At 36.6% G+C, this 25,897-nt stretch overlaps 1 protein-coding gene across 4 annotated transcripts in view; it reads left to right on the top strand.

The window, feature by feature from the left end:
- The window catches only part of LOC145690198 (band 7 protein AGAP004871), a 402,706-nt gene that overhangs the window by 301,260 nt on the left and 75,549 nt on the right, over positions 1-25,897 (top strand). For all 4 annotated transcript variants that reach the window (XM_081764850.1, XM_081764849.1, XM_081764848.1 and 1 more), the window contains one exon: positions 15,368-15,474. In XM_081764850.1, coding sequence (XP_081620976.1) covers positions 15,368-15,474 — 107 coding nt within the window. The remainder of the gene's footprint in view (positions 1-15,367; positions 15,475-25,897) is intronic.

Raw genomic sequence — 25,897 nt, 5'->3', positions numbered from 1 at the left:
TTTAATCCGCTTCTAACTCCACAGTTTATAACTTGCATATGATCTGGTACTATCACTCGCGAAAATTACCTGACGTGAGTTAGCAATGTTGAGTTGGTTGTTTACATAGAGTATCAACCAAAGACATACTTGAATTGTATAACGACAACTGAATGAAAGAAAAGTATATCATATTTGTTGGTGACACTAGTACCTACTTGTCAATGTGAACATATCGTTTTAAACTAGAGCACATTTACAGTCACATACTCATAAGGATTGCCAACTCACCGTGCAAACCAACCAGTTCTACGAATCTCTAAGTTCGACCTATTACTTTTGTCTAACGAAGTCTCTTATAAATCAAAATCTCAGATCAGAACTCGATCTAACCTGTGAAATTATGCTTTAGGTTTTTTTTTTTTTTTTTTTTTTAATTTCAACACTTCCAATGTACCCATAAAAATGTAATAAAGAAATAATGGCCATGTTTCTTAAATATTCAATTAGAACTGGACAATCTACGCAAAATTTGCAATCGATCAGTGAACACGTCATCTTTCTAGAGCCTGTAGTTTCCGAGATCTCATTGTCGAAAAGATTGTCCACAAACATATAAACGTCAACAAACATATAATCTAAAAGAACTTTAAAGATGACAGCACGATTCACTTGCATTGATTTTGAAGAAGGCTTATTAAAATACAAAGGCTTTGAACAATAATTTTAAAACATAAAGTTTACGAAAAAAGATCTATTTAAATAATTTACTTAAAGTACACACACTAAAAATGTTTGTCTTCGTTAAACGTGGAATCACATTAACCGTAAATGAAAGATTTGAAAGACAAAGTTATAGGTTGGAGTTCAGGCGTTTTTAAATTGGTATTGTAGCATTTTAATAGATAAATTATTATTATTATTAAAAGCAAGTTATAGAGAATCAAAGCACAATGCAATAAAAATGAAAACTGATAAGAGTTCTAAATTTCTCTACCTTTGTGAAAAATTATTTTGTAAGTAGTGACTTTTAGTTCATTCCGAGCAGAAGAAAGAGGACAATGCAGACTTCGTAAATGTCCTTATCTGTAAAAAATCGCTGTGTTATTTCAACGACATGCCTATATGTTAACACGATCGTGTTAAAATATAGCACAAACATGTGGTTAGAACAACTCACTCTCCATTTGGAGTTGTGTGTCAAATGCCGGTAGTTGAAATAACACACAGCCTGTGCGTTAAATCAACACAAGTGTAGAATCTTCGGTGTTGTTTTCTGCGTGATTGCTAAATATGTTGGACATCTAATTATAAAGGCTTATGAATTGAAGCTACAGACAAACACAGTAGAAAGAAATACTTAAACAAATCCAGGTATACGCAAAATTTCAAAATGCAAACCGCGCGATGTGTTTTCAATTGTTTTACATAATGTTTCTGAAGAAACTCTAACAGCACAAGATGTGCTAGGCATGTGCCATTTAGGTGTTCTAAATTCATCTCCCACATTTGATGCATTTATTGCTTCTTTTTCTAAGCGATTGTGTAGTAGAAGCAACAAACGCATCAACTTTATTAGATGGCAACTGGCGTCGATCATTTGAAAGTGAATATGGAAGAACTATAAAATAAAGTAAATAGACAGTCGTCATTTTGTTATAAAATTAGGTCTACATGGCGAGCAGATTTTATCTTATCCCGAACGGTTATCGTCGAATATACGCGGCTTAAAGGAGCACTCTGATTAGCCAAATTCAAAAGACCTCAACAATTTATCCCTCTACAAGCGACGTTTTCTTCATCGCCTTTGTGTCCAAGTCGGAATAGCACGCGACTAGTAATTGAAAGGTTGGTGGTTCGTGCCACCCCCGCCACTGGAGTACATTTTTTTTACTTATTTAAAGTGTTTTTTTTTTTAGACTCAGCATAATGTAAACACATTATGCATATAGGCGATTTAACATATTTTGGGCTGAGTAATTTTGTGGTTCATTAACGCTTACGGCACGGCTCAACGCCGGTTGTGTGTTAAAAACGTAACACACCCCCTGTGTTAAACGCCAACACCGCGGGGTATGTGTTGAACTAACACCGCATAGTTGGAACCACTGCCCTGTGTTAAAATTGAGTTGAATTAACACAACCATTTTTTTTACTGTGTACTAAGTAAAACTTTGTCTTTAAAGCATTCTGAGCGAAGTGAAGAAAGTATCTGATCGACTATTACACTCCCTTTGTTTATCAAAAAATTTACCTTATAAGCAAGCCCCAGATGTTTTGAACACAATAAAGAAAACAATGTATATACATCTATGTGACTCTATAGTTTCTTGCTTGCTGAATGGTTCTCGAGAAACAGAAATATGTGCTATAAGTATTCTATCAGGTCTTGTTTCCATATTGTCAAATGGGGGCGCGGTGGCTCAGTGGTAGAGCGTTCACCTCCGGTGCTTGGGGTCCCTGGTTCGATCCCAGCTCGCGCCGTGTGGACTTTGTGATAGACAAACACCGTGCTCGTGGGTTTTCTCGGGGTTCTCCCGTTTCCTCCCACTTTCTTCATTCCACCATTTCACTCATCTCTCATTATCACCGTCTCCTTTAGCCTAACCGGCATAACCATGGGACGTAAAACTTAAAGATTTCATTTCATTTTTTTTTTCATATTGTCAAACTAATAGAGTTCTCAGTCTGATAGAGTTGTTTCCACAATAACACACTGAGCAGAGCTATGTGATAAAAATGTGTAAAGCCACAAACACGTAACAGTTTCAACACCCTAGCTGTGTGTTCGTCAGAAAAGGAGTGGGAGTCTGATGAAGACACAGTTAGTTTGTTGAAATTGTTACGTACTTGTGTTTATATATTTTTATCCCATAGCTTTGCTCAGTGTGTTGTTATGCTTAGTTAATCAGAAAGAATCGAATCATCCCACCGAATAACAGTGTATGACACATTTCAGTGAATTCGAGAAAAACGAAGAAAATTTGTAGTACAATCCTGTATTTTTGGATAGAGCACATGTTAGTTCTTAAGTGAAGTTTTGACCCGACTACGGTAGGTCCCATAGTTTTGGAGCTATGAACCTTTAAAGTTCATTTTTTCATGTTTTCGGCAACCTATAACTCCGAAAGGAAGCATTTGTGCACCCAGGTTGGTCTATACTTTTTGTCTTATCTTGCTGTCAGGAATCACTTCCCAAAACATTGTCGGCTTTGTTTTGAAACACCTCGTAATATCAGTCATGTTCCGTACACCACTTGATTCCACTGGTAACTCAGGGCATTCCAAAATGTGCCATAGAGCGTTATTCTGTGGAATACTTTAATTTGAAAGCATTTCGAAAAGTATCGAGAATAATTCCAGACGGCAGAGCACTGAAATTTAAACGTATTACTTTCGGACGCTGAACTCCAACCAACCATGAGCGGGAGCTCATGTGTTTCTGATCCTACGTTAAGCTGTAGATCTATGTCTCATATAGCCTCGCTGCTGAGAGGGACACTAAACTGAAAATTAAATCAAAACCAACCAACCTTAATTGACTAGAGCAATACGAAAAAGCATTGAAAAAAAAGCAGAGTAAAAACAGATTATTTTATTGTATTAAATTACGCATCAAAATTGAGGTCATTTTAAGGAATAAAACCTCTGCCAACCATGTTAAAGGTCAAATGTTATTATGTTGTATTTTGTTTCTTTCTTTTCTGTGTATATTTATGAAGAGAAAGAAAGAAAAAAAGACACACTTCCTTAGTTTTAGTCGATACAAATGAATTTGTACATACATAAGCGAAATGGGAAAATGGAATCAACATTTAGTTGCACAAATGCACTGATGTCGCTATTGACAGATCAATTTTCTGTTGTTTCTGTAGAAAATGGAAAAATAGTTTTTACATATGAAAATCGTTATTGTGTGATGCACGACGAACCAAATTGCTATTTCCTTCTTTGAAAGGTCTTTAAAAAAAAAACTGTATGTATATTGTTTTGAACGTTTGGTGACGTGTTTAGAAGCGTCCAACCATGAAGGGAACGAAGTACGACGTTTTCCGTTTAATAACTATTTACCAAGTTTTAAAGAGAAGACTCTGATCGATTGCTTTCATCGCGCTTCCTGACATCGTTAACATACTAGAAAACAAGACTTAACTTCTCAGATAGTCGCTGTCATTTACAGAGACGTTTTGCTTCATTTAGAAGGAACAATAGAAACTCGAGAGGACAGACTTCTTGTCGCTAGGCAAGATGGCACACATTGTCTCTTATTTTCTTTTAAAGGTACACGTTTGTCCTAAACGAACTTAGTTCTTGTTAAAAGTTAATGCTCGTCTATCTGAGAAATCCTTTATGCATTGATGAATTGAGGAATGTTTTTTCAAAAGTCGATAGAGCAAATTTTGAAAAACGGAAGTATATATGGGATAGGTATGCTTTTTATGCTACCAATCGAGCTGTGAAGTCAGAATTGGCAAATATCGAAATGTGCCACGTGTTAAGAATACAAAATCATGAGCGTTTGGTCCAAACTCGATAGAGGTTATGTACACTGGTGAAAATCCCGAGGGGATGAGGGGGACATGTCCCCTCCAATCTTGGAACTGGGGGAATGTCTCCCCCAATAATCCAATTTGAAATGTGTTTTTTTGGGGAAAAAATGTGATGACTTGTGTTCGATTGCCACAAAGGAAAGTCAGATTAAATTGATGTCCCCCCAGAATAAGCCTCAAATCTGCCCGCCTCCCAATGTTGAAGATAACTCTGCTCCTCTGATCCTCCCCACCATTGGTTTTCAACTTCATAAATATTTTGAACAACGCTTAACAATAAATAAATAAATAAATAAATAAATAAATAAATAAAAAGAAAAAACAAAGAAAAGGAAAGAAACGGTCTTACTTGTCCCCCCATTAATGTTGGAATCAGATTTGCGCCGCTGGTTATGTACAATAATAACAAAAATGCAATTCATGAAAAAAAAAAAAAGATAGTTTGTGCTATATCGAGTTTTTTTGTTAAAAAAAAAACGCTCCTTAATTTTACACATGGACGTGTAAGCAACTGTCTGCCACAGTGCTATTACAAATGACATACTGTTTAACGCCATAAAAGTTCTATTTTCTCAGAAACTACGCATGAGCATTTGCCCTCGAGCATGTTATTTTGGTCAGCTCGATGTGGTTTATCGATTGATCCATGTATTACCTTTCAAGCAATATTATGGCTAAAAGAAAATTAAAGTTTTAAGAGTTAATTTCGGGCTACGTCTCATTAACGGTACAGTGTACTCGCTGTCAACGAAAAGCTTCATAAGGGAATACGAGGAAGAATCAGAAACTAAGGTTACAACACCGATATTTCTGGAGATTGGTCTCTTATAAAGGAATGTGGAGCATGCGATAATTTTAATACATGTAGTTGGCAACTGTGCAGAGTTTCAACCACCCGCCACCTACGGCACTAGTTGTACGTAAACACAAATGGTGACTCGTTTGCAAAACTGGTCTTGCAAAGAACTTCACTAAATTATTCGATTTTTCTGGGCGAAACATGTAACTGCGGCTAAAATTCACCGGCAGCTGATAGGGGTTTACAAAGAGACTGTAATGTCTCGTCAGCATGTCGCAGAATGGTGTCGAAAGTTTGCGGCTGGTAGAGAAAAACGTCACCGACTAGGAGCGCAGTGGCCGACCCAGCACAGCATCAACAGATTATAACACAGCTCGCGTGGAGTACCTCATCGACCACTCTCCGTATAGCCCAGACCTCGCTCCAAGCAACTTTCACACGTTCCCGCACTTGAAGAAGCACCTAGGAGACCGTCGCTTTGCTTCAGATAAGGAGATAGAACACCTCTTGACAACGTGGCTGAACACGCAAGGACAGGATTTTTACCAGGAGGAAATCTTCAAACGCATCCCACAATGCGATAAATGCCTCAACCGATATGGAGACTATGTCGAAAAATAATATATCTGCTATATTTTGGCTGTATTGGTTGTATGAAATAATATAGATATATATACACGTTTCACTGCAGGCTTTGTAAACTTACTTTCTGATCACTTCTCGTATTTCAGTGTCAGTTTCATCTTAGTTGGTGGCTGGTTATCGCAGAACAGCAATATTTAGGTTTACCAAAAAAATCCTTTTTATCTATTTTCTCGAAAACTACACACAGGCACGTAGCCAGGATTTCGTAATAGGGTGGGATTTTCGTGATATGAAATACTGTGGTTATCACAGCAGGGTCTCGATCATTCTAAACTCTTACTGACAACATATATTGGTTCGTATAGCCAGGATTTCGTAATTGGGGGGGGGGGTACTATTTTACTGGCAAAATAATTGATGGCAAAATACTGGCAAAATATTTTACGTTCCTTCCTCTGTTCATTCAAACATAAAACAATTTTCCTTTCATTATGACCTCAACTATTATAAAACATACATATCCCATTATTGTCTTTTAAAATATTTTACAATGTACGCGTTCCTTTCTCTGTTGAATAAAGTGTTAGGAGAACTTTCTTTCCATATAACTTTCTTTTTATTCCGTCAACTACTGTCTGTTCCAAATGCCAGGTTAAAGAAACAGTAGAAAACTGTTTGATACTTCAGAGAAGCAATGACGAAAAATTATAATTCATAGGAAACAGTAACGAAACCCTTGCTGTAGCTTTATTTCATTTTTAACATTGATTCTTCTTTTTCTCGTTTCTTTTTGTTTCATTCTTTCTTCTTTTTTATTTCTGGTTTCAAAGGGGGTCCGGATCCACCCTTGGCTACCAGCCTGCTACACATAACGATTTAAACTCACCCATATAATTTTGTTTTGCTCAATGAGATCTATTTAAACATTTTCCCTATTAAATTCTAATAATACTGTAGAATTTGGCAACTTTTCTCTTTGTTTGTTTGTTTGTTAGGTCAAATCTTGTACCTTAAATTTCATTCACTTCCACTGATCAGAACTGTGAAATTTTGCTCAAATACATAAAACTCCATGGCAATACAGTATTTTCATATTAATTTTACCTCAATCTTTCTTTTTTTCTTTCTTTTTTTTTTTTTTTACTGTAAAGTTAATGAAAGTCATGACAAATACATTTAGGTTTGCGTATATGCGTAGATAACGTCAATTATTTAAGTATTACCTCAATGGATGGTAGAGTAGTTCATTGCTTGCTCAAAACCTTTATGTGGCACCTTTAACGGGAAAGTTAGGTACTATTGTCCTTCCACTAGCGTTCTTTCACCCTTTCGAAGTAAATACTGGCCCATAAGTAGGTATACAGTCCTGTACTGGTCGTTCACGACATTTTATATCATTTACTTAGTAATCCATACAGGTATTGACTTAGTTTCTTCCTTATCTATTCTTAATTTATTTTCGCTTATACCTTAAACTCGGAACAAACCGAAACAAATAAATTCATTATCTTAATAAATCAAAATGTCATATTTGATTGACGCTGGTTGTATACCTACTTTTGGGCCACCCTGTATTTTTTGAAGTTAAGGAAGTTATGAGTGACGAATTGATTATAGGATATTGAATAAAGACTTGAAAAATTAAATATTAACCGTAAAAACTTTTTAAAACAATCTTTTTTTTTTTAATAAGATGCACTAAGAAAGGGAAGAAACATTTTTGGTAAAGGTAAAATGAAGAAATGGGACTAACAAACAAGACTTAAAGCATTGGGAGCGATTTAATGTTTAAGTGGTGTTTCTATTATCAGCCATAATCCTAACGTCCATTAAATAAATAAAAGTTTAGCTCGTAATGTGCTTAATGCTTTTATTCTTAACCTCACTTCTTCATTAAAACAAACAAACAAACAAAGACATCTCTTTACAGGTGAATGTTAACTTGTCTTTCATCTGTTATGTCTGACAAATTAACGGGACAATTTTGGATTCTGGGAAATCCTTTTGATAATCGATTATGGAGACTACTTATGAGTTACCATGACAATTTAAAATGTTACTCTATTCATTGGTGTACTTTATCCTCTTGTTAAAACAGAACCGAAGTAGCCTAGTCGGTAAGAATCTATCTGCCTACTGATCTGCCCGGGTTTGATACCTGCTAAGGGTTGCGAATTTTTCTCTTTCTACACTCGTTCCAATTCGACTCCCGAGGTTCACTTTCTAAAATAGGCAACGTGAGGCAACCTAGAGAAGCAGAAAGAGCCAAGCGTGATTCTGATACACCACCTTCATGTGTACCAAAATCAAAATGTGTGGAACTTTTATGTCCATACAAAGATATTGGACCTCCTCGGACTGTCTCGTAAAGAGAGGTAACCGTTAATATTGCCTACAAGTCGAGACCGGAAATGAGAATACGAGAATTTCTCGTGTCGTAAATGTTTATCGAGCTCTCATCTCATCTCGATACTTGAAGAAGTCTTTCTCCTCCTTTCGGAGATAGTTTGTTATCTTTGAAACAAATGACGTTTTGATATGGTGATATTATTTTGATGTTTTATATAGTTAGTCTCGTATAGCTAGTATATACGTTGCTGATGCTTGAGAAGCTACTTTTTATATACGTTTTAATGAAATATAATTTATATTTTGAAAAGAAGCGTTAGGAGAATTTTTGTAGAAATGTAATAAAATAGTTCGTAGATATATTTGGTCAAGACTTACTTTCTTGAATGTTTATCTTCGTCTCGTATCAATTCTCGAAAAGCTTTTCTTGTCTTGTTTTGTAAATGTTCTGATGTAAATTTATGTTCTGATTCTTTTTCTTAATTTAATTTACAAGTTATCAGAGTCCTTCTGCGTCACGACAGATCCACGAAGAATATGATATAACAACATTTAAATCATATTTATTATTGGAGTATATTTTGTAATGACTTGCATATCTTGAAACGTTGATAAATGTTGTTTATTATGTTCGTACAATCATTTCATCAATTTATAGTTTTTATATTATGAGTCATGTACATGTAACATTAAACAGTGTTTGAAATCTAAGATTTGGGTGAACTAGTGTTGTCCACGTTAGTAAAATTTCTCGTCTCGAAAACGAGACGAGAATTTTTAAATTTCTTATTACGACTTGAATTTAAAAATGTTTTTCTTGTCTCGTCTCTCACTTCGTTTCCGAGACGAGACGAAAATTTTTTCGTCTCATGAGAAACGCTAGTGGTCTTTACTTTTCTTTTTTACTTCCTGCTGCGCTGTTAATTTTTTTAAAATGAAGTTTATGCGGCATCCTATAGTTTAGGCACTAGAACGAGTGCGTTTAGTGCATAAGGTTTCGCCTTTAATTTCCGATGGGAGAGCATCCAAAGTATTACAGTGCTTCAGATGATCAGATCTTACTTGTAAGTCTCGTCCTAAAACATCCTCACTTGTGACCAAATACGTAAAATATAGATCAATCAATTTGAAGTTCGTGACAGAATATAAATAATTATCAACGAACAAGTTTGGCAGAACCGTCTTAATAAATTGACCATCATCTCCATTTAATAAAACAAAAATAAAATGAACTTGCTCAAGATAGTACAGATACGACTACATGCAACCAACATTCCTTTGCTGCTGTGCAGGTTGCATACAAGGTAGGAATTATACATTTGTTAAGGTTGTGGATAACCACCATTATCTGTGAAGGTGTTAACGGATTAAACTGGAGAACCCTGCCAAAATAATTGCTGTAGTTATCTACTGAAAAGAAAAACATAAATACAAAAAAAAAAAAAAACTCTTTCGTTCAAGAGTTAACATTATTATATGGAGTAACGAATAATGAACGTACTAACATTACAATCTTATAAGGCTCACTAGCGTGATCCTACTAACATTACAATCTTATAAGGCTCACTAGCGTGATCCTACTAACATTACAATCTTATAAGGCTCACTAGCGTGATCCTACTAACATTACAATCTTATAAGGCTCACTAGCGGATCCTACTAATATTACACTCTTATAAGACCCACTAGCGTGATCCTACTAACATTACAATTTTATAAGACCCACTAGCGTGATCCTACTAACATTACAATCTTATAAGGCCCGCTAGCGTGATCCTACTAACACTACAATTTTATAAGACCCACTAGCGTGATCATACTAACATTACAATCTTATAAGGCTCACTAGCGTGATCCTACTAACATTACAATCTTATAAGGCCCACTAGCGCGATCCTACTAACATTACATCTTATAAGGCCTACTTGCGTGATCCTAATAACATTACTATCTTGTAAAACCCACTAACGTGATCCTAATAATATTATAATCTTATAAAGCCCACTTGTGGGATCCTAATAACATTTCAATCATATAAGGCCCACTTGCTTGATCCTAATAATATTGTGGAAGCAATAAATCAGTCTGATCAAGGTGTTTACTTAGAAGAAAGTACGACGAAAAATGTTTCAAAAAGTAGTATCATATATGGTAGTGTGTGCGCCTCTTATTAAGCTCAAGTGTCACAAGTATCTAATCATAATAAAATAGTGTGTATGTCTATCATAAACTCGTCGCATAAAAGGAAGTACATACAGAGACCAAATGTTGTAAACAAATAAATTTTCACCATATCTAATCACATAAGATGCAGTTTTTTTTAACATTTTTTTTTTTTTTTACTCGGGTGGGAAGTGGCGTGCATCAAAATTTACTGGTTTCTGGTTTTTTCTTTAAAGAAAGGTTTGTCTGTATGGAACTGACATTACACATTGGTTATGTGGGCTTACATAACCGGGTAATGAATTGGTTACATAACAGAGGATATCAACATTGCAGGTTTACATAACAGGATAAATACTCCGGTGATGAATTGGTTGTGGGGACATTTCTTTAAAATTTAAATGCCCATCGACGCAATTGCTGTGTCAAGGATTTAAACATTATTAGCTCAGCCCCTAATCAAGCTAGAGAATTCATTTGGGTATCAATGTATTTCTGAAGGATGAAGCTTAAAATCGATGTATGAGTGAGTGTGTGTGTGTGCGGGGATAACACGGTGGTGGGTAAATTAATGTTGTATCTTTTTGTATTTTGTATTGTTTCTGGGGGCCATTTTCCTTGGGGGTACACACATAAAAATTGGTATGTGAAGCAATGAAGTAATCCACTATATGGCAATACTCTGTATGTGCACTTGTTGCTTATATGGGTGCAGGCCGGTAGCCAGACCAAAAATTAAGGAGGGGCCGGTAGAAGTTAGGGGGACCCGATCCATCCACATTATAGTCTATCACCATATTATAGTTCATTTGCAAGCCTACCGTGGAAATTTTAGAGGGAGGCCAGGAAAAACTTAGGGGGGGCGGCTCCCTAGATCTCCCGTGGAAGAAGGGAGGGCAAAGGGGTTGGCCATTTCTTTTGTCTCAGCTTTTCGACTTAATTTACATTTATTTTCAAGATGGTTCCATATAAGACAAGATATCTTTTCGCTGAATTGGTCTGCACAAATGTTACCTCGTTGGAATCTGTATTCTATAAGCTTTCCAACGATGTATCAATCATGACTCTGTAATAATTAGGGGGTCACCAGGGCTCCCAACGCGAGAATCTACGATTACGTTTAAATCCCTGGCGGGCGTATAAAGTTTAAGGGTCTTCTTCTTCCTCTCTTTTTACCCAGACTGAATTAAAACCCGGTAACGTCGCACGCTTACGGCTAGTATTTTATATTTTCCAATGTTTATTGAAAATAAAAATAAGTGCAAAAGAGTAATTGAGGGTGAAAAATGGGGCGGCTAACAGTTGGTTGGTTGTGAAATGTAAACATGTTAAATCGCCACTGCGACGCATTTTATACTAGCGTGTTAACAATTGTAACTCATTCATGCTTGATAAGAGTTCGTTCATTTGCTTACACATTGAATAATTCTCTTTTTACAGTGTATCTCAAACAGAATGCGAAAGAGCAGGTTATAAAGCAAAATACAGATCTTACACAATATTATACGTAAAAATTCAGTTCTTTTATGAAATGCAAACTAACGATTTTGCAATATCAATGGAATATTGGTGTCTGGAAGAAATCGATTTCTTATTGGATGGGAGGTAGGTAGACGACCTCTTCCGTCCCAATATTTATATTTGCTCAATATTTATCACACTAAAGAATTTTCAATAGCTATAGAGAAAGAGTAAAAGAAATAATGTTGTGTTTACATTGATACACTGAAATTCTACATTAACATTAGTGTTTAACGAGAAAAAAAGTGTTCTAAGATGAGAGATGATACTAATCAATAAACTTCATTGGGCTGTACAAAATTATATGGGTAACTAGATCTTCCTGAATATTTTTCGTAAACAATTTTATTTATTTATTTATTTATTTACTAGCTGAATATACCCATTTTTCGCATGGGACTGTATTTGGAAGTCAACGCCTGTGGGAGTATCAGCACTCATTTCAACGTCCGCGAAAACTATGAATTTGACACTAATATCGGTCAGTTTGGGCTATTTTTACACGTCTCGGTATCCCTAACCCCCGCTGACCCCCGGCCCGGATACAATGATTAACTGAATTTGAAAGTCTTCGCTAATGGAAGTGTCCCCATTGATCTCAGCGACCACAAAAGCTATGGATTTGGCACTAATATCGGTCATTTTGGATTACTTTTACATGTCTCAGTTTCTCATCCTGGTGGCCCCCGGTCCGCAGCCGAATAGGGTGAATTTGGAAGTTAATGCAACCTGAGTTTCACCACTGATCTCAGCGACCGCACTAACTATGAATTCGATACTAATATCGATCACTTTCTACTACTTTTAAATATCCCGGTAAACGCCCCCCTGACACCCCACTGGTTCGAAATTTAAAAAAAAAAAACGCTTCATCTTGATTTGGGCCTGGACTAAGGTACCCGTGACCAAATTTTTGTAACTCTCGGTCCACTCGTCTGGTCTCCAGGCTGCACACGGACAGACAAACACACAAACAAACTCCTTATTTTATTTATATTAGATTTGTAAAGTTACAAATTGACACTGTACGATAAGCACGACGAATATTAAGATAAAATTGATACCAAAGTATAGCCTTTACCAAAGCTTTTCATAAGACAACAGCATGGTTATTGAGATAAAGCACAAAATAATGATTAACTCTTAAACTTAATTTTTCTATTTAATTGTAATATTGTCCAAAGGTAAAATAAATATTGATCGATAGATCACGTCAAGCTGAACAAAATGAGATACATGGAGGTAAGTTCTCATGCACTGTTTTCGCCAAAAAAATTGAGAGAAACGGATTTTTATGACTTAAAGATGTATGATGTTCCATGCCGATCTGATGCAGTTGATAGTTTTTATTCTACTAAAATAGATTATTTATTTATTTATTTATTTATTTATTTATTTATTTATTTATTTATTTATTTATTTATTTACTGTATGCATGGAGAAGAATGAAGAAAATTGCTGTATCGAGCGGAAAAAGAATGAGATGGTGTTACAAATGGTGAGGGAGGAGAAAAGAACAATTTCATATGTAATTGAAAATAAGAAGAGGAACTAGTTGGGATATTGACTACACTGAGAAAAATCCGTTCTCCGGACAGCGGTATATTGTACAAATATACGGAATCCTCTTGCTTACTACAGAAATCAGTATGGAGCATATGTTATCCATATGCTTCATACGCATTGCTTTTAGATGTTACATCATGCCGTTGCAGGATATCTGACATCTAACAGTTTTCCTTAATAGTAGAATACCTGTGAAGATGATGTATTTAAAAAAAAATACACTATTAAGTAGCAGAGTATATCTGTTTTGTCTGATTTCTTCTAAACTCTGTGAGGAATATATAATGGATTTCTTACCCCTACCCGCACCACCAATATAATTTAAACAAGTATGTTCACGAAATTTCCCTAAAATATATATTGTGTATATACAGGGTGTCCCAGGAGGAAAGGGCAATATTTTGGGAAATGGTAGTATGGGTGATTCTAAGCAGAAAAGTTCATATAAACATTGGTCCTAATCTCAACGGTTTGAGAGCTACAAGTTGTGAACCACTTTTGACTTTATGTTGCGTATTGGTCAGTCAGTAGTTATTCTACAGAGGCGAGATATAAAGGATTTGAAAGATAATGAAATGGCCTTTCCAACGGTATGCAGCATCAGCAGTGATATCTTTGGAAGGAAAGCTATTGAGGGAAATTTGGGAAAGTTAAGGTTATCTAAAGAAATTGGATGGCAACACTGATTCCCAAATATTCCATAACAACTAATCTTCCAAAGACACCACTGCTACATGTTGCATACCGTTGGAAAGGCCGTTCCATCACCTTTCAAATCCACTATGTCTTACCTCTGTAGAATAAATACAGGGTGAGCAATAAGCAACATAAAGTCGAAAATGGTTGACAACCTGTAGCTCTCAAACCGTTGAGATTAGGGCCCATGTTCATATGAACATTTTTGCTTAGATTCACCCATACTACCATTTCCCAAAATATTACCCCTTCCTCCTGGGACACGCTGTACATATTTAATTTTGGTTAAATATACGTTTATGAGGTTTCCCAATCATACCTTATCCTTCAGTTTAGAATCAGTCGAAAATGAGAAGTGAATTAACTTCTCCCTTTCCTCTGTCCCGCAATTTAAAAGTATATCCCACGACAGTTTTCATCAAAATTATTGAATGTTGATAGAATATGACGTATATGTTGTATGAAACCTTCTCAAATCCGTACTGAGCACTCTCGTGGCTAAGCGATTTGCGTCGCACGTTTGGCGTAGAAGACTCGTGTTCGATAACCCGGCGGGAGCTCATATGGTTCAGATTTCCACGTTAAACTATAGGTCCACGTCTCATATAGCCTCGCTGCTGTAATGGATGCTAAATTGAAAATCAACTCAACTCAACTCCCAAATCCATACTGCTTGGGATTGAAATCCGTCTATAATAAGGGAATTAGTTTATCTCCAACCCTCATTTTAAAAATATGTCTCTTGCAAATTTCGTGGAAAGATTTCTGATTTTTTTTAAAATCAAATATAGTGAAATTGGTAAAGTATAAGGCGATGGAAACATATTTTTTTTTTTAAAAAAAATAATAAGTCTACAATACACAGCATCACTATTATACCGCATAAAAATGTAACATATGAATGATATTATTATGCGTATTAACGAAGTTAAATAAAATTTCGTTTACTAGTGAGAATAATATTAGTATGGTCTTGTTACCATAGTGAAATATTGTAAACATACCAAAATGTATTCGCCGTTTTTAAAAATTTTTTAAATGTTTTTTTCCCATATATGCATCATGTATTTGCAATGTTACTCTATACGCACATATAAAGAATATAAAGAGAAAAGTGAATTCAACTATATATAATGTTGCTTTTCCTTGATCTTTTCAGCCGATGAAAGCGATGGAGATGTTGGTTGTTGTGGCTTTATATTAACTATCCTTTCCTGGATACTTGTGTTTCTCACACTGCCTTTCTCGCTTTGTGTTTGCTTCAAGGTAAGTTCCTTCTCTTTATGTCCTTCTGATCATCTACAGTGGAAATTTTTGTTACAAACTAAAGGGATTAGTTTAGTAAATATTTTATATCTAAGTACATATTCATAAATAGATCTACCAGACCTCTTCTAAACTAACTTTATGCTATATGACCGTGTTTTACTAATGACCATCGATGGAAGTAGAGTCACAAGTAACACAGGGTGACCCAAAAGTAGGTATACAGTCCTGTACTGATCTGCTCACTGTATTTCATATCATTTCTTATTGTTATCAAACAGGTAGAGCTAGCTTCTTTATTACTTGTTCTTAATGTCTTTTACTTATACCTTAAAGCCTGGGACAGCCGAAACAAATAAGCCCATAAGCTAGAATGTTATACTTGATCAATGTAGGAGTGTATACCTACTTTTGGGCCACCCTATATGTCTTTTGTGTCGTATATCTTTTATCCCAATCAAAGACGTTCACAAAACAGCGTATACCTTGCCAAAATTTTAGGACTACTGCACTGTATATATATATATATATATATATATATATATATATATATATATATATATATATACAGTACTCGAAAAATGTTCTTCTGCCCTAGGCACTAGTTCTCAATACTAGGCGTCAAAATAACAAATCCAATGTATTACATAGGCCTACATATTTTGCTCTTATATTCTCTGTGCGCCAAACTCGTATTTCCAGTCGCTATGGCGACCTGGCGCCTCGACTTTTTCAGTCCCTTACACACACAATCATATATATATATATATATATATATATATATATATATATATATATATATATATATATATATATATATATATACACTTTATTCTGCTTTAGATGTAAATTTGTTTTCCATACCTCCAGCCTACGTTCATCATTGTGGTAACCCATCCCCAGCCAAGATCCGTCTGGATCCGCTAGTGCTCTGGCCGGCCTTCCTATCTTGAAAACTGTTACAACTTTGCGAGCAATAAAGCGTAGTTGATTGCTCCAGTCGTTCATGTAGAAATATTTGTTGGGAAAGGGTCCAAAGTTTAAGGGTGGGGGGATCCAATAGTACAAGCCACTACGTCTATGTAGTATTGAACTGGTATTCTTCTGCATCCGAAAAGATTATTAGTAACTTTTAAGCACTGCAACCTGTATTCTCAGGAAAAATTGTGAAACTTTTTTTTTCTAAGGAATAGAAAGAGTACAGGTGAAGTCTAAGATCAAATCTTCATGCTACATCAGTCATTCTCTGCTAAACGTGTATAGTTTTATTAAGAAAAGTGTAGAAATGTAATTCGAGTTACAAAGTGTGGGGAAGGATCCCCATCCGGTATATCTCCCACTGGGTGCGCTCCTGCTCTGCTGATACGTTCCCGTCACTTCAAGATAGCACATTGTCTTGGAAACTAGACGTAGTTGCAATTGTCTGAAATTGAGCTACTTTATTATTTATTTTAAAGATTTGTTTTCCCCAGTACTTGATACACAAAACGCTTGAAATGGATATATTTATATTTCATAGGACGAGGTCCACTATTTATATTTTGAGTCTAACAATGAAAGAACAGTACCGGTAATTTGTCATTGAAAATTGATTTATTGTTTTTCGAAATATTCTCCTTGATGATCAATACATTTTTGCATTCGTTCGAACCATTTGTCAAAGCATTTTTTCAATTTTCATGAGACACCTCCATAATATGGTTTTTGAACGCTATAACGGCTTCTTCCGCCGAAGAAAACCGTTGTCCACGCAACTTATTCTTGATATTCGGGAACAAGAAGAAGTCATTGGGTGCCAAATCAGGACTGTACAGCGGATGACCCATCAATTCGATTCTTTGAGTGTTCAAATAGTCGGTTGTTAGACGAGATGTGTGAGAGCTCGCATTGTATTGATGAAGAATGATCCGATGGCGCTTGTTTGTTTTTCGCATTGGACCAAAGACCTCCGGCAAACAAACTGTTGTATACCATTCAGAGTTGACCGTTCCTCTAAAGGTCCAGTTGCCACATGACCAGTTTTCCTGAAAAAAAAAAAAAAAAACAGGCGACCTTTTGTTTCGATGTGCTTCGAGCACGAACAACTTTTGTTGGATTGAGTTCATCTTGAAAAACCCATACAGTCTCCTGCTGTTTACATTCCGGCTCATATGCATATATCCATGATTCGTCACCTGTTACAATCTTATATACGTTTTTTGAAGCACCGCCATTGTATTTATTGAGCATTTGTGTGCACCAGTCTACGCGAAATTCTTTTTGAGTTTTTGTCAAATTATGTGGGATCCAACAAGAACAAATCTTTCTCACAGCTAAATGATCATGTAATATTTTATATACGCTGGTGGAACTAATGCCTAGGGTAACCTCAATCTTATAGTATGTCACATGACGATCTTGCAGTATTCGGTTTTTGCACAGCATCAATGTTTTCTTGAATAACAATTGATCTTGGACGACCTTTGCGAATTTCGTCAGTGAGTGAATGGTGGCCACGAGTAAAATAGTTATAAAAGCGTTTCAGAATGGCAAAGGATGGGGCTTCATCGCCGAATGTGGAAGTAAGTTGATCGATGCACCCTTGTCTTCATAACGTTGAAAATCGTAATAAATCACCTCATGAAAATTTTCACGAGTTAATTCCATTTTTCTGTTGTCACGCAATCTTCAAGTCAACGTAAACAACACAAATAAAGCTGTTGACAAAACATTTAACCCTTTCACAGAGGAAGTCGATTTTTGTCGACAGAACCAAATTTCCTTAACATGCGAATGTCCACTATAGTCGACGTGTTAAAATTTGTTTGTCCGTATCTTGGCTTTGTCGAGAGTAGTCGCCAAAGTTGTACCGTTCATTTTTGTTTGTGTTCTATTGTTTTCGATAAACAATAGAAATCACACAGAAAACCTTTGGCGACTACAATCGACAAACCCAAGATACAGACAAATTTTAACACGTCGACTGTAATCGACATTCGCAGGTTAGGGAAATTTTTTTCCGTCGCCTTCCACAGTGAAAGGGTTAAAGTACATTATGGTAAACAATTTCAAACGTTTCTATGCAAACAAAAAATAGCGCCTAACTACAATCAGTGTTGCCAAGGCTCAAAATATAAATAGTGGTCCTCGTACACAATAGCACTAGTCATACCTCATTTTACTCGTAACGAAACAAATTGGTATCCAGCGAGTATAGTGTTTCAATGCAGAAAATAGGAAAAGGAAGTAAACAGATTTATCGATAACAGACATAAAACATAATCATACTTTTGCTCATGGTCTAGATTGAATTATAAGTAATAAAGAAAGAAAAGGAATCAAAAAAGCCTATTTGTTCAGACACTCAGAAAACCAAATATATACATTGTTATACCAACAGAATTATTTAGTTGACGCGCATTTAAGCTACCATTTTAATGACGTTACAGCCCCTTTGCACGCTGCGAGATGCTTATTGTAACTATATAAAGCAAATGTGATGATAACAAACTAAATGACAATCAAACTGCAACGTTTTCATGCATTAAATATTTTTCCCATATACTTATTTAACAACATATGTCAATGGGTTAATTAGCATACTTTTCGCTAAGGGTCTTATATTCGTGGCCTCTTGCTTGTAAGAATTACAAAACCATCGCAGTAGTCCCATTCAGTAGGAAAATATAATAGAAAAATGACATTTTTTCAATAAGGTTTGAGCCCCTATTTCCATCCCAGTTACTTCTGAATATTTGTCTCTTTTTCTACATATGTCACCCAGCGAATATCACCTAATTCTGCTCATGATATTTACAATCGCATACCTAACCCTTTTAAGATGAGTGACCCTGCATATGACAGTGGCCTTAGAAAGATGTTGTAATTGAATTTGTATTTAGAAAAATACATGTTCTTACATCGTTAAGTGGGGGTTATACAATCCTTCAGTCTTAGACATGAAAACAATACTTTGTAACTCTCTCCATGTCCCTCTATTGTCCTCCCTCTCCCAAAAAAATCATACTTTGTAAAATTAATAATAATAATAATAATAATAATAATAATAATAATAATAATAATAATAATAATAATAATAATAATAATAATAATAATAATAATAATAATAATTTTTGGTTTGAAAACTTTCTTTATATTCATACCTACTAATCCTACGTCAATGAAACTTGAGGGACCGCGGTGGCTCAGTAGTAGAGCGTTCACCTCTGATTCATGGGGTCCCGGGTTCAAACCCTGCTCCCGCCAAGTGAACTTTGTGGTGGACAAACACCGTATGCGTGGGTTTCCTCAGAGTTCTCCCGTTTCCTCCCACTTTCTTCATTCCACCATTTCGTTCATTTCTCATCTTCTTTGTTTCCTTTAGCCTAGCCGGCATAACCTCCTCGGACCCCGTGTCGCCAATAGGCGACATGTTAATTATACATTATGTATACACTGAGTCCCCATGTCGCCTATAGGCGACATGCACTCAGCGGACAGATGACAAAGATATAAGAAAGAATAACTGAAAATTGGCTAACAGGGTATACAACCGAAAGTAATTATAATATTAGAACATAACATTTCTACCCAAAAAAATTGCTGGGACCGAGGAGGATAAGCGTGAGACGTAAAACTCAAAATTCCATTTCATTTTTTCAATGAAACTTGACAAAAACTATAATCTAGGATGTGTAATAGTTTTGGCGTAGTACATACATTTAATGTAGGTACCGTACTTGACCCTGGAACCCAGTAGGGGCGTCTGAATTTCTAACAACATATATTTCCCAGAAATGTCTTGAAATTTCCTGGACTTCCCCGAATTATGAATCGTGAGCATGTGTGTGATTTGTCTAAAGACAATGAGGTACCGGTATAAACCATAAATCTAAGTTAATTAGAGCGCGACAAGAGCATACTAATTAAAAAAAAAATCTCGAGGTAATGGATTTTCTTTTTGGGGGGGTACCTTTCGTGGAGGATCGATAGGTGTGTCCAAATATGTTATTTTATATTCTTGAAAATTCTTGATGGAAGGATGCCCAAATAATTTCTACTGAATTTTGCATCTGAGCAGGGGGGCGCATTCACTCGCGGGATCCAGCGGATCCGGATCCCTCCCCCAAAGACCCCATTTACATTTGTACACTTCCTGTATAAAACTATATTAGTTCCGCACAGAGATAAAAGTGAAGGGGAACGCGGAGACCCCGTCCCCCAACCTCGAAGAAATGTCTACGGCGTCCCCCCAGTTCCTTAAAGATTACAATAGGCAAAGATAGGCAGGGAACGGCGTGATATCATGCCGCTATCTGTCGTCACCCTACCTTTTTAGATCCACTTTCACCCCTGATTCCGCAGAAAAATTATTGATATAGCATAAAGACTTGATCTTACACTTTTGAATTTTTTCTTGTTATAAAAATAACCGTTATATATCGTTTCTGAGAATATAGGTGGAACAGTATGTAACAGTTACTTGTTGTCTTTTCGGATGCAGAATAACACTGGTTCAATACTACATCGACATAGTATTGTAGCCACTCAAAATTTGGACCCCTTTCAAGAAAAAATTTCCAGGGACGCGCATGCATCTGGGAGATATCTTCTGGTATCATTTGAAAGCTTGCTTCGTTTCAAAAATAATGATGTTACTATTATACTACAGTGCCATGCCATGGGGGCAGAGAGGAGCGATGACCCCGAGCGCCGAAATAAGGGTGCAGACAATTTGGAAGGTGAAAGAAAAGGAATGGAAAGAAAAAAGAGAGACGAATTTTTCAGTCTAATATTTAATTTTACCAGGATCAGGGATCAGTTTATAGGAATGTAATTTTTTCGACAAATGCATTAGCAATGGACTTACTTGTGGTCTCACATAAAGGTATTAATTTAACTAATCTTGTCAACAGATCAGTACCTACTAATATGTACTTAAATTCTCTTCCTGCTTTAGGAAGTGGTTCTATAATGTTACTCATCTTAGGAAAATGCATGTGCACATTGAATATATAAAAAGGAAGGAAAGAAGTAATAAAAAGTGCTCAAAATCAAGGAAAAGTAGTTTACTTTTAAAAATTTTCTTACGCTTCGCAACAACCATGGTGGCGCTTCGCGGCTTGTCTGTCGACCTCACTCATATGTACGGGGGCGCCGTCGTATACTCTCGCCCAGGGCGCTGATATTCCACTGCACGGCACTGAAATATTAAACATAAATCTAATATAATTAAAGTAAGAGAAGAATTTCCTAAGTGAAAATCCAAAATTTTCTTGAAAAACTATGATTTTATAAAGCTTCCAAACTCTATTATAAGAAATTCCAATCAGGCAATTCTTTAGTGGTTAAAAATGAAGTACTTACACTGCTACATCCATACAATCGATAGAGTAGTACGGTAATTGCAAACTATTTGTCTTTTTTTCTCTCTCTCTGAATCAAATCCTTTAGAATAATTACAACAAACAAAAGCATGTAATTGTTCTACGACACAGGAACAGCTAAACAATAGCTAATTCTGTTTTCTATCAATTTAATAATTCCTTTACTCACCTGCATCATGCAATGGGACATTTGTTTTTGTCATCGTAATCATTCAAGCAGTGCCATCTTAGCGTAGTTGTTTATTTCCAATTGAATTGACACAGCTGCTCTGGACAAATTTACTGAAGTTGAAATTAACGTATTTAGCTTCATGTACCCCATTTAATTTTCTAATCTAAAGGGAACAGGCAGAAAAAAAAAATATAGACTCTGTGCATATAAACAAACAATATACAAAAGCAAACACAAAATTCGTGTTCGTCTTTTATCTTTTTTTTTCTTTTTTTAATTGGCCACTAGAGTCAATGTTGATTAACACTAACAACACTAAAAAAAAAAATGGTTGCCTTGACAACTGCTATAAGCTTCGTGTAAACCTGTAACCAATTAAGTAAACGCACGCGCTACGTTAGCGATTATAATCTATTAGGAACAATCATTTCTTGTTTCAGATAAGACCACCAGACATCCCGATTTAGTCGGGACAATTGTTTCTTTTTGGTCCTAGTCCCGACTTTTTTCTTCAGCTAAAGTTGGGGCACGAAAATGTCCCTATTGTGTTTCTTAAAAATTCAGTTATTTTAATTTACATAGTGATAGTTATTTTTTTCTTTCAAAACTTATTAGGTTCATTGCTAATACGTGTAATTTGATGGTTAAATTTCCAATAATTGACCTATGTTCTTAAATTTTTATCATTCAATTGGAAAGTTTTAGAAAAAAGTCCTGATTTCGCCTCAGTTTTAGGTATTATATTGTCATTGAATGCCACGTGTATACTTGTAAATGATGTGTAAACAGGGTAGAGTTGTAGATTAGCTTCGATTTGTTGTTTTTATTGAAGTCCAAGAGCTTCTTTCCATAGCGATTTGCGTTTTAGTTTGCGATAGTCGGCATAGCAGTTATAGCCTCAATGAAAAACTGAAATTTTCAGTTTAACATCCTATGACTATGCCATTTAAGCTAAGGGAAAGGATGATTAAGCCAAGTGAATGATGATGAAAAATTGGTGGAATGAGAATTAGGGAGGAAACGAGAGAACTCCGAAAAGCACAGAGACACAATGTTTTCCACCACAAACTTACTTGGTCGGATATCGAACCAGCAACCCTACGCATAGGGGTAAGCGTACTACCACAACCACAGTGACCCCCCCCCTCCTTTGGCGTAGCAGTTATAATTGCTTGCTGCATTATTTGTGTTGCGTTCCGAAGCGCAAAATTTTGATAAGACCATTTCGATTAAGAATCCAAATCTTTTACGTTAATTCAAGTCTGAACTTTCTCTCCTCTTCTTCTTCTGTGAAGATAGAATTTCAGCAAGCAGAACCGTGTAGGCCATACCGTATTTATTGACGTGACTAAGGTGTTTTACTGTGCGAAGATTGCACTAACAGGCAGTGTTACCAGACCAGTCAGTTGGAAAAGCAGGAGATTCGAAGATAAAAAACAGGAGAAAGCAGTTGACACATACAGTGGTGGCGTTTGAATGTAAATCCGGGGGAGGGGCAATAAAATTTGCCATTATTACAGGCACAGTAGTCAAAACAAGTAGTTCAATTTCCGATGAACTGTGTTGAGCAAATGAAAGGGAGAAGTCCCGATTTATATTATTATTATTTGATACACACGTGTGTAAAGTAAAACGTAGTGAAAGAGCAAAGTGCAGTAGGAAAATGTCTTTTCATGCACGTAGCGATAATGTAGCTATATGGTACAGTCACACGTGATCGTGGAGTAATAGGATTTCTTGCTGACGATCGTGGAGAAATGATCTAAGCCACTCTTCCAACCCAAATCCCAATCTAAACAACACTTACTTGTAAATCTTACAGAAAGTCATAAAAACGCTAACCATAATGCATATAGAAGATGACATACAGTTGTATCCTTACAGTAAAGCTCTATAACTATATGCTCTACAGAGATTTGTGTATTATAACAGAGAAATTTCATCTTTTTATGTGAGGAAACATTGAAAATTCAATATTAATAATAATATATTTCTTTAACTTCTCGAAGTAAGGAAAAAGCAGGAGATTGTTTACTTTACATTTTCTTTTGCAGTAGATCAGTAGAACGTAGAAAAATCAGGAGATCTCCTGCTAAATCAGTAGATCTGGCAACACTGCTAACAGGACAGAAGATCGTTTCGAAAACTTTCCGTGCGACTCTATGGTTGTTGATGGTTATTACTATAACAATTTACGCTACACAGAGCGGACAAAAACGCTGAAAATCAATGCAGCTTGTTACCGGACATTTTGGAACCATCAACAGTCAGGATATTCCATCCCTGTATAGCAGCGACACATCTCACGCTATCATCCATACCAGAACAAGCCATCCCATCATGGCGAAGTTAACGGTGAGGTACAGTCTGCAGAAAAAAAAACTGCAACATGACGAAGTCTTTTGCTCCAAAATAAGTGTGCAGGACGTGACGCCGAGGTTTCTCCTGGCGTGATTCGTGCCACTTAGACTTATGTTGATTCCCTTGGCTGTTAGGCGTAGTTTCACAATAAACTTACATGCTCATGTTGCAGGTCTTTTGCTGCAGACTGTACATGGAGCGAATGGCACGTCAAAAGGGAATTCATGTAATCCCTTATACAGACATTCCTGTAAAATTCCCCGATGGAGTCCTCGTGGATTTTTGTTAGTTCCTGTTGTTGAAAGCAGCGTTGGGCCATTAACAGCTACTCATACTCGATGTCCTTTTGAATATTTGTCAAGAGAAATGGAACTGACATGATCAAACTTCGCTTCAACGCAGTTTCCTTCAGTGGAAACTGAGATGTAGGGTAAGAGCTAGCAAATAGGACTTTCACATTAACCACAACCAAATACGTTTCAAACGCTTATCCGTATTTATCCTTATGTATAAAGGTAACCAAGAAAGATCTGTCGCTTTTTGTGGAGATCTGTGTTCAAGTGGCCCTCACATGTGAGTTGAATGTGAATGGAGATAAGACGAAACTCAGTTGTTGGTGTGGGTATATCCAATATACTACCTGGTTGTAGCAGTTCAGTTACACCGTGAACTTGCGTAAGGACAGAGTGAACATGTGACTTCCACAGAGCATCATAAGAGCGTGTATGCTGTATGAGTTCAAACTGGGGTCAAACGCCGCTGCAGTGGGGCGGAAGATATGCCAGGCCTTTGGTGATGGTGTCGTGACTACGCGAACAGTGCAGCGGTGGTTCAACAAGTTGAAGGAAGGTGATGAAACACTCGAAGACGCACCACGTGCCGGAAGACCAACACATGTACAAAATGATTATTTTCAGGCACCAATTGAAGCGAACAGTGGCCAGACAAGTAAGGAACTGGGACTACAATTCAGTGTTAGTGGAGAAACCATTCGGCAGCACCTCCATCAACTTGGGAAGCACTACAAGTTGGGTCGATGGATCCTACATGATTTGACTCCGAGCCAGACACCACGCGAGCAGACACCTGTGTTTCTTTGCTGTCTCGTCTGAGGAAGGAGCCATTTCTGGAAGGGTGTTGACATGTGATGAGAAAGGAATCCTGTACGAAACTCTACGGCGCCGTCATCATTAATTAGCATCCCAAGAATCGGTTCCAAAACAGCCGAAACCAGCACTGCACCAGAAGAAGGTTCTCCTGTGTGTTTGGTGGACTGTTCGCGGTATCGTGCATCGGGAACTGCTACCAGCTGGTGAGAGCATCAATACAACTGTGTACTGCCAGCAGTTGAGCCGTGTTCAAGACAAACTCAAAACTCTGGATCCAGCACTTCTGAATCGCAAATGGGTCCTCCTGTTACAGGACAACGCAAAGCCCCACGTAGCTAAGATGACCCGGAACACCATTCTACGCCTTGGATGGGAAACAATATTGCGTCCGTCATACTCTCCGGACATTACATCGT

The sequence above is a fragment of the Thermobia domestica genome, chromosome 7 (assembly GCF_964235325.1).
Source record: "Thermobia domestica chromosome 7, izTheDome1.hap1.1, whole genome shotgun sequence".
Lineage (NCBI taxonomy): Eukaryota > Metazoa > Arthropoda > Insecta > Zygentoma > Lepismatidae > Thermobia > Thermobia domestica.
The sequence above is the reverse complement of the archived record's forward strand: the minus strand, read 5'-3'. Positions and strand labels throughout refer to the sequence as shown.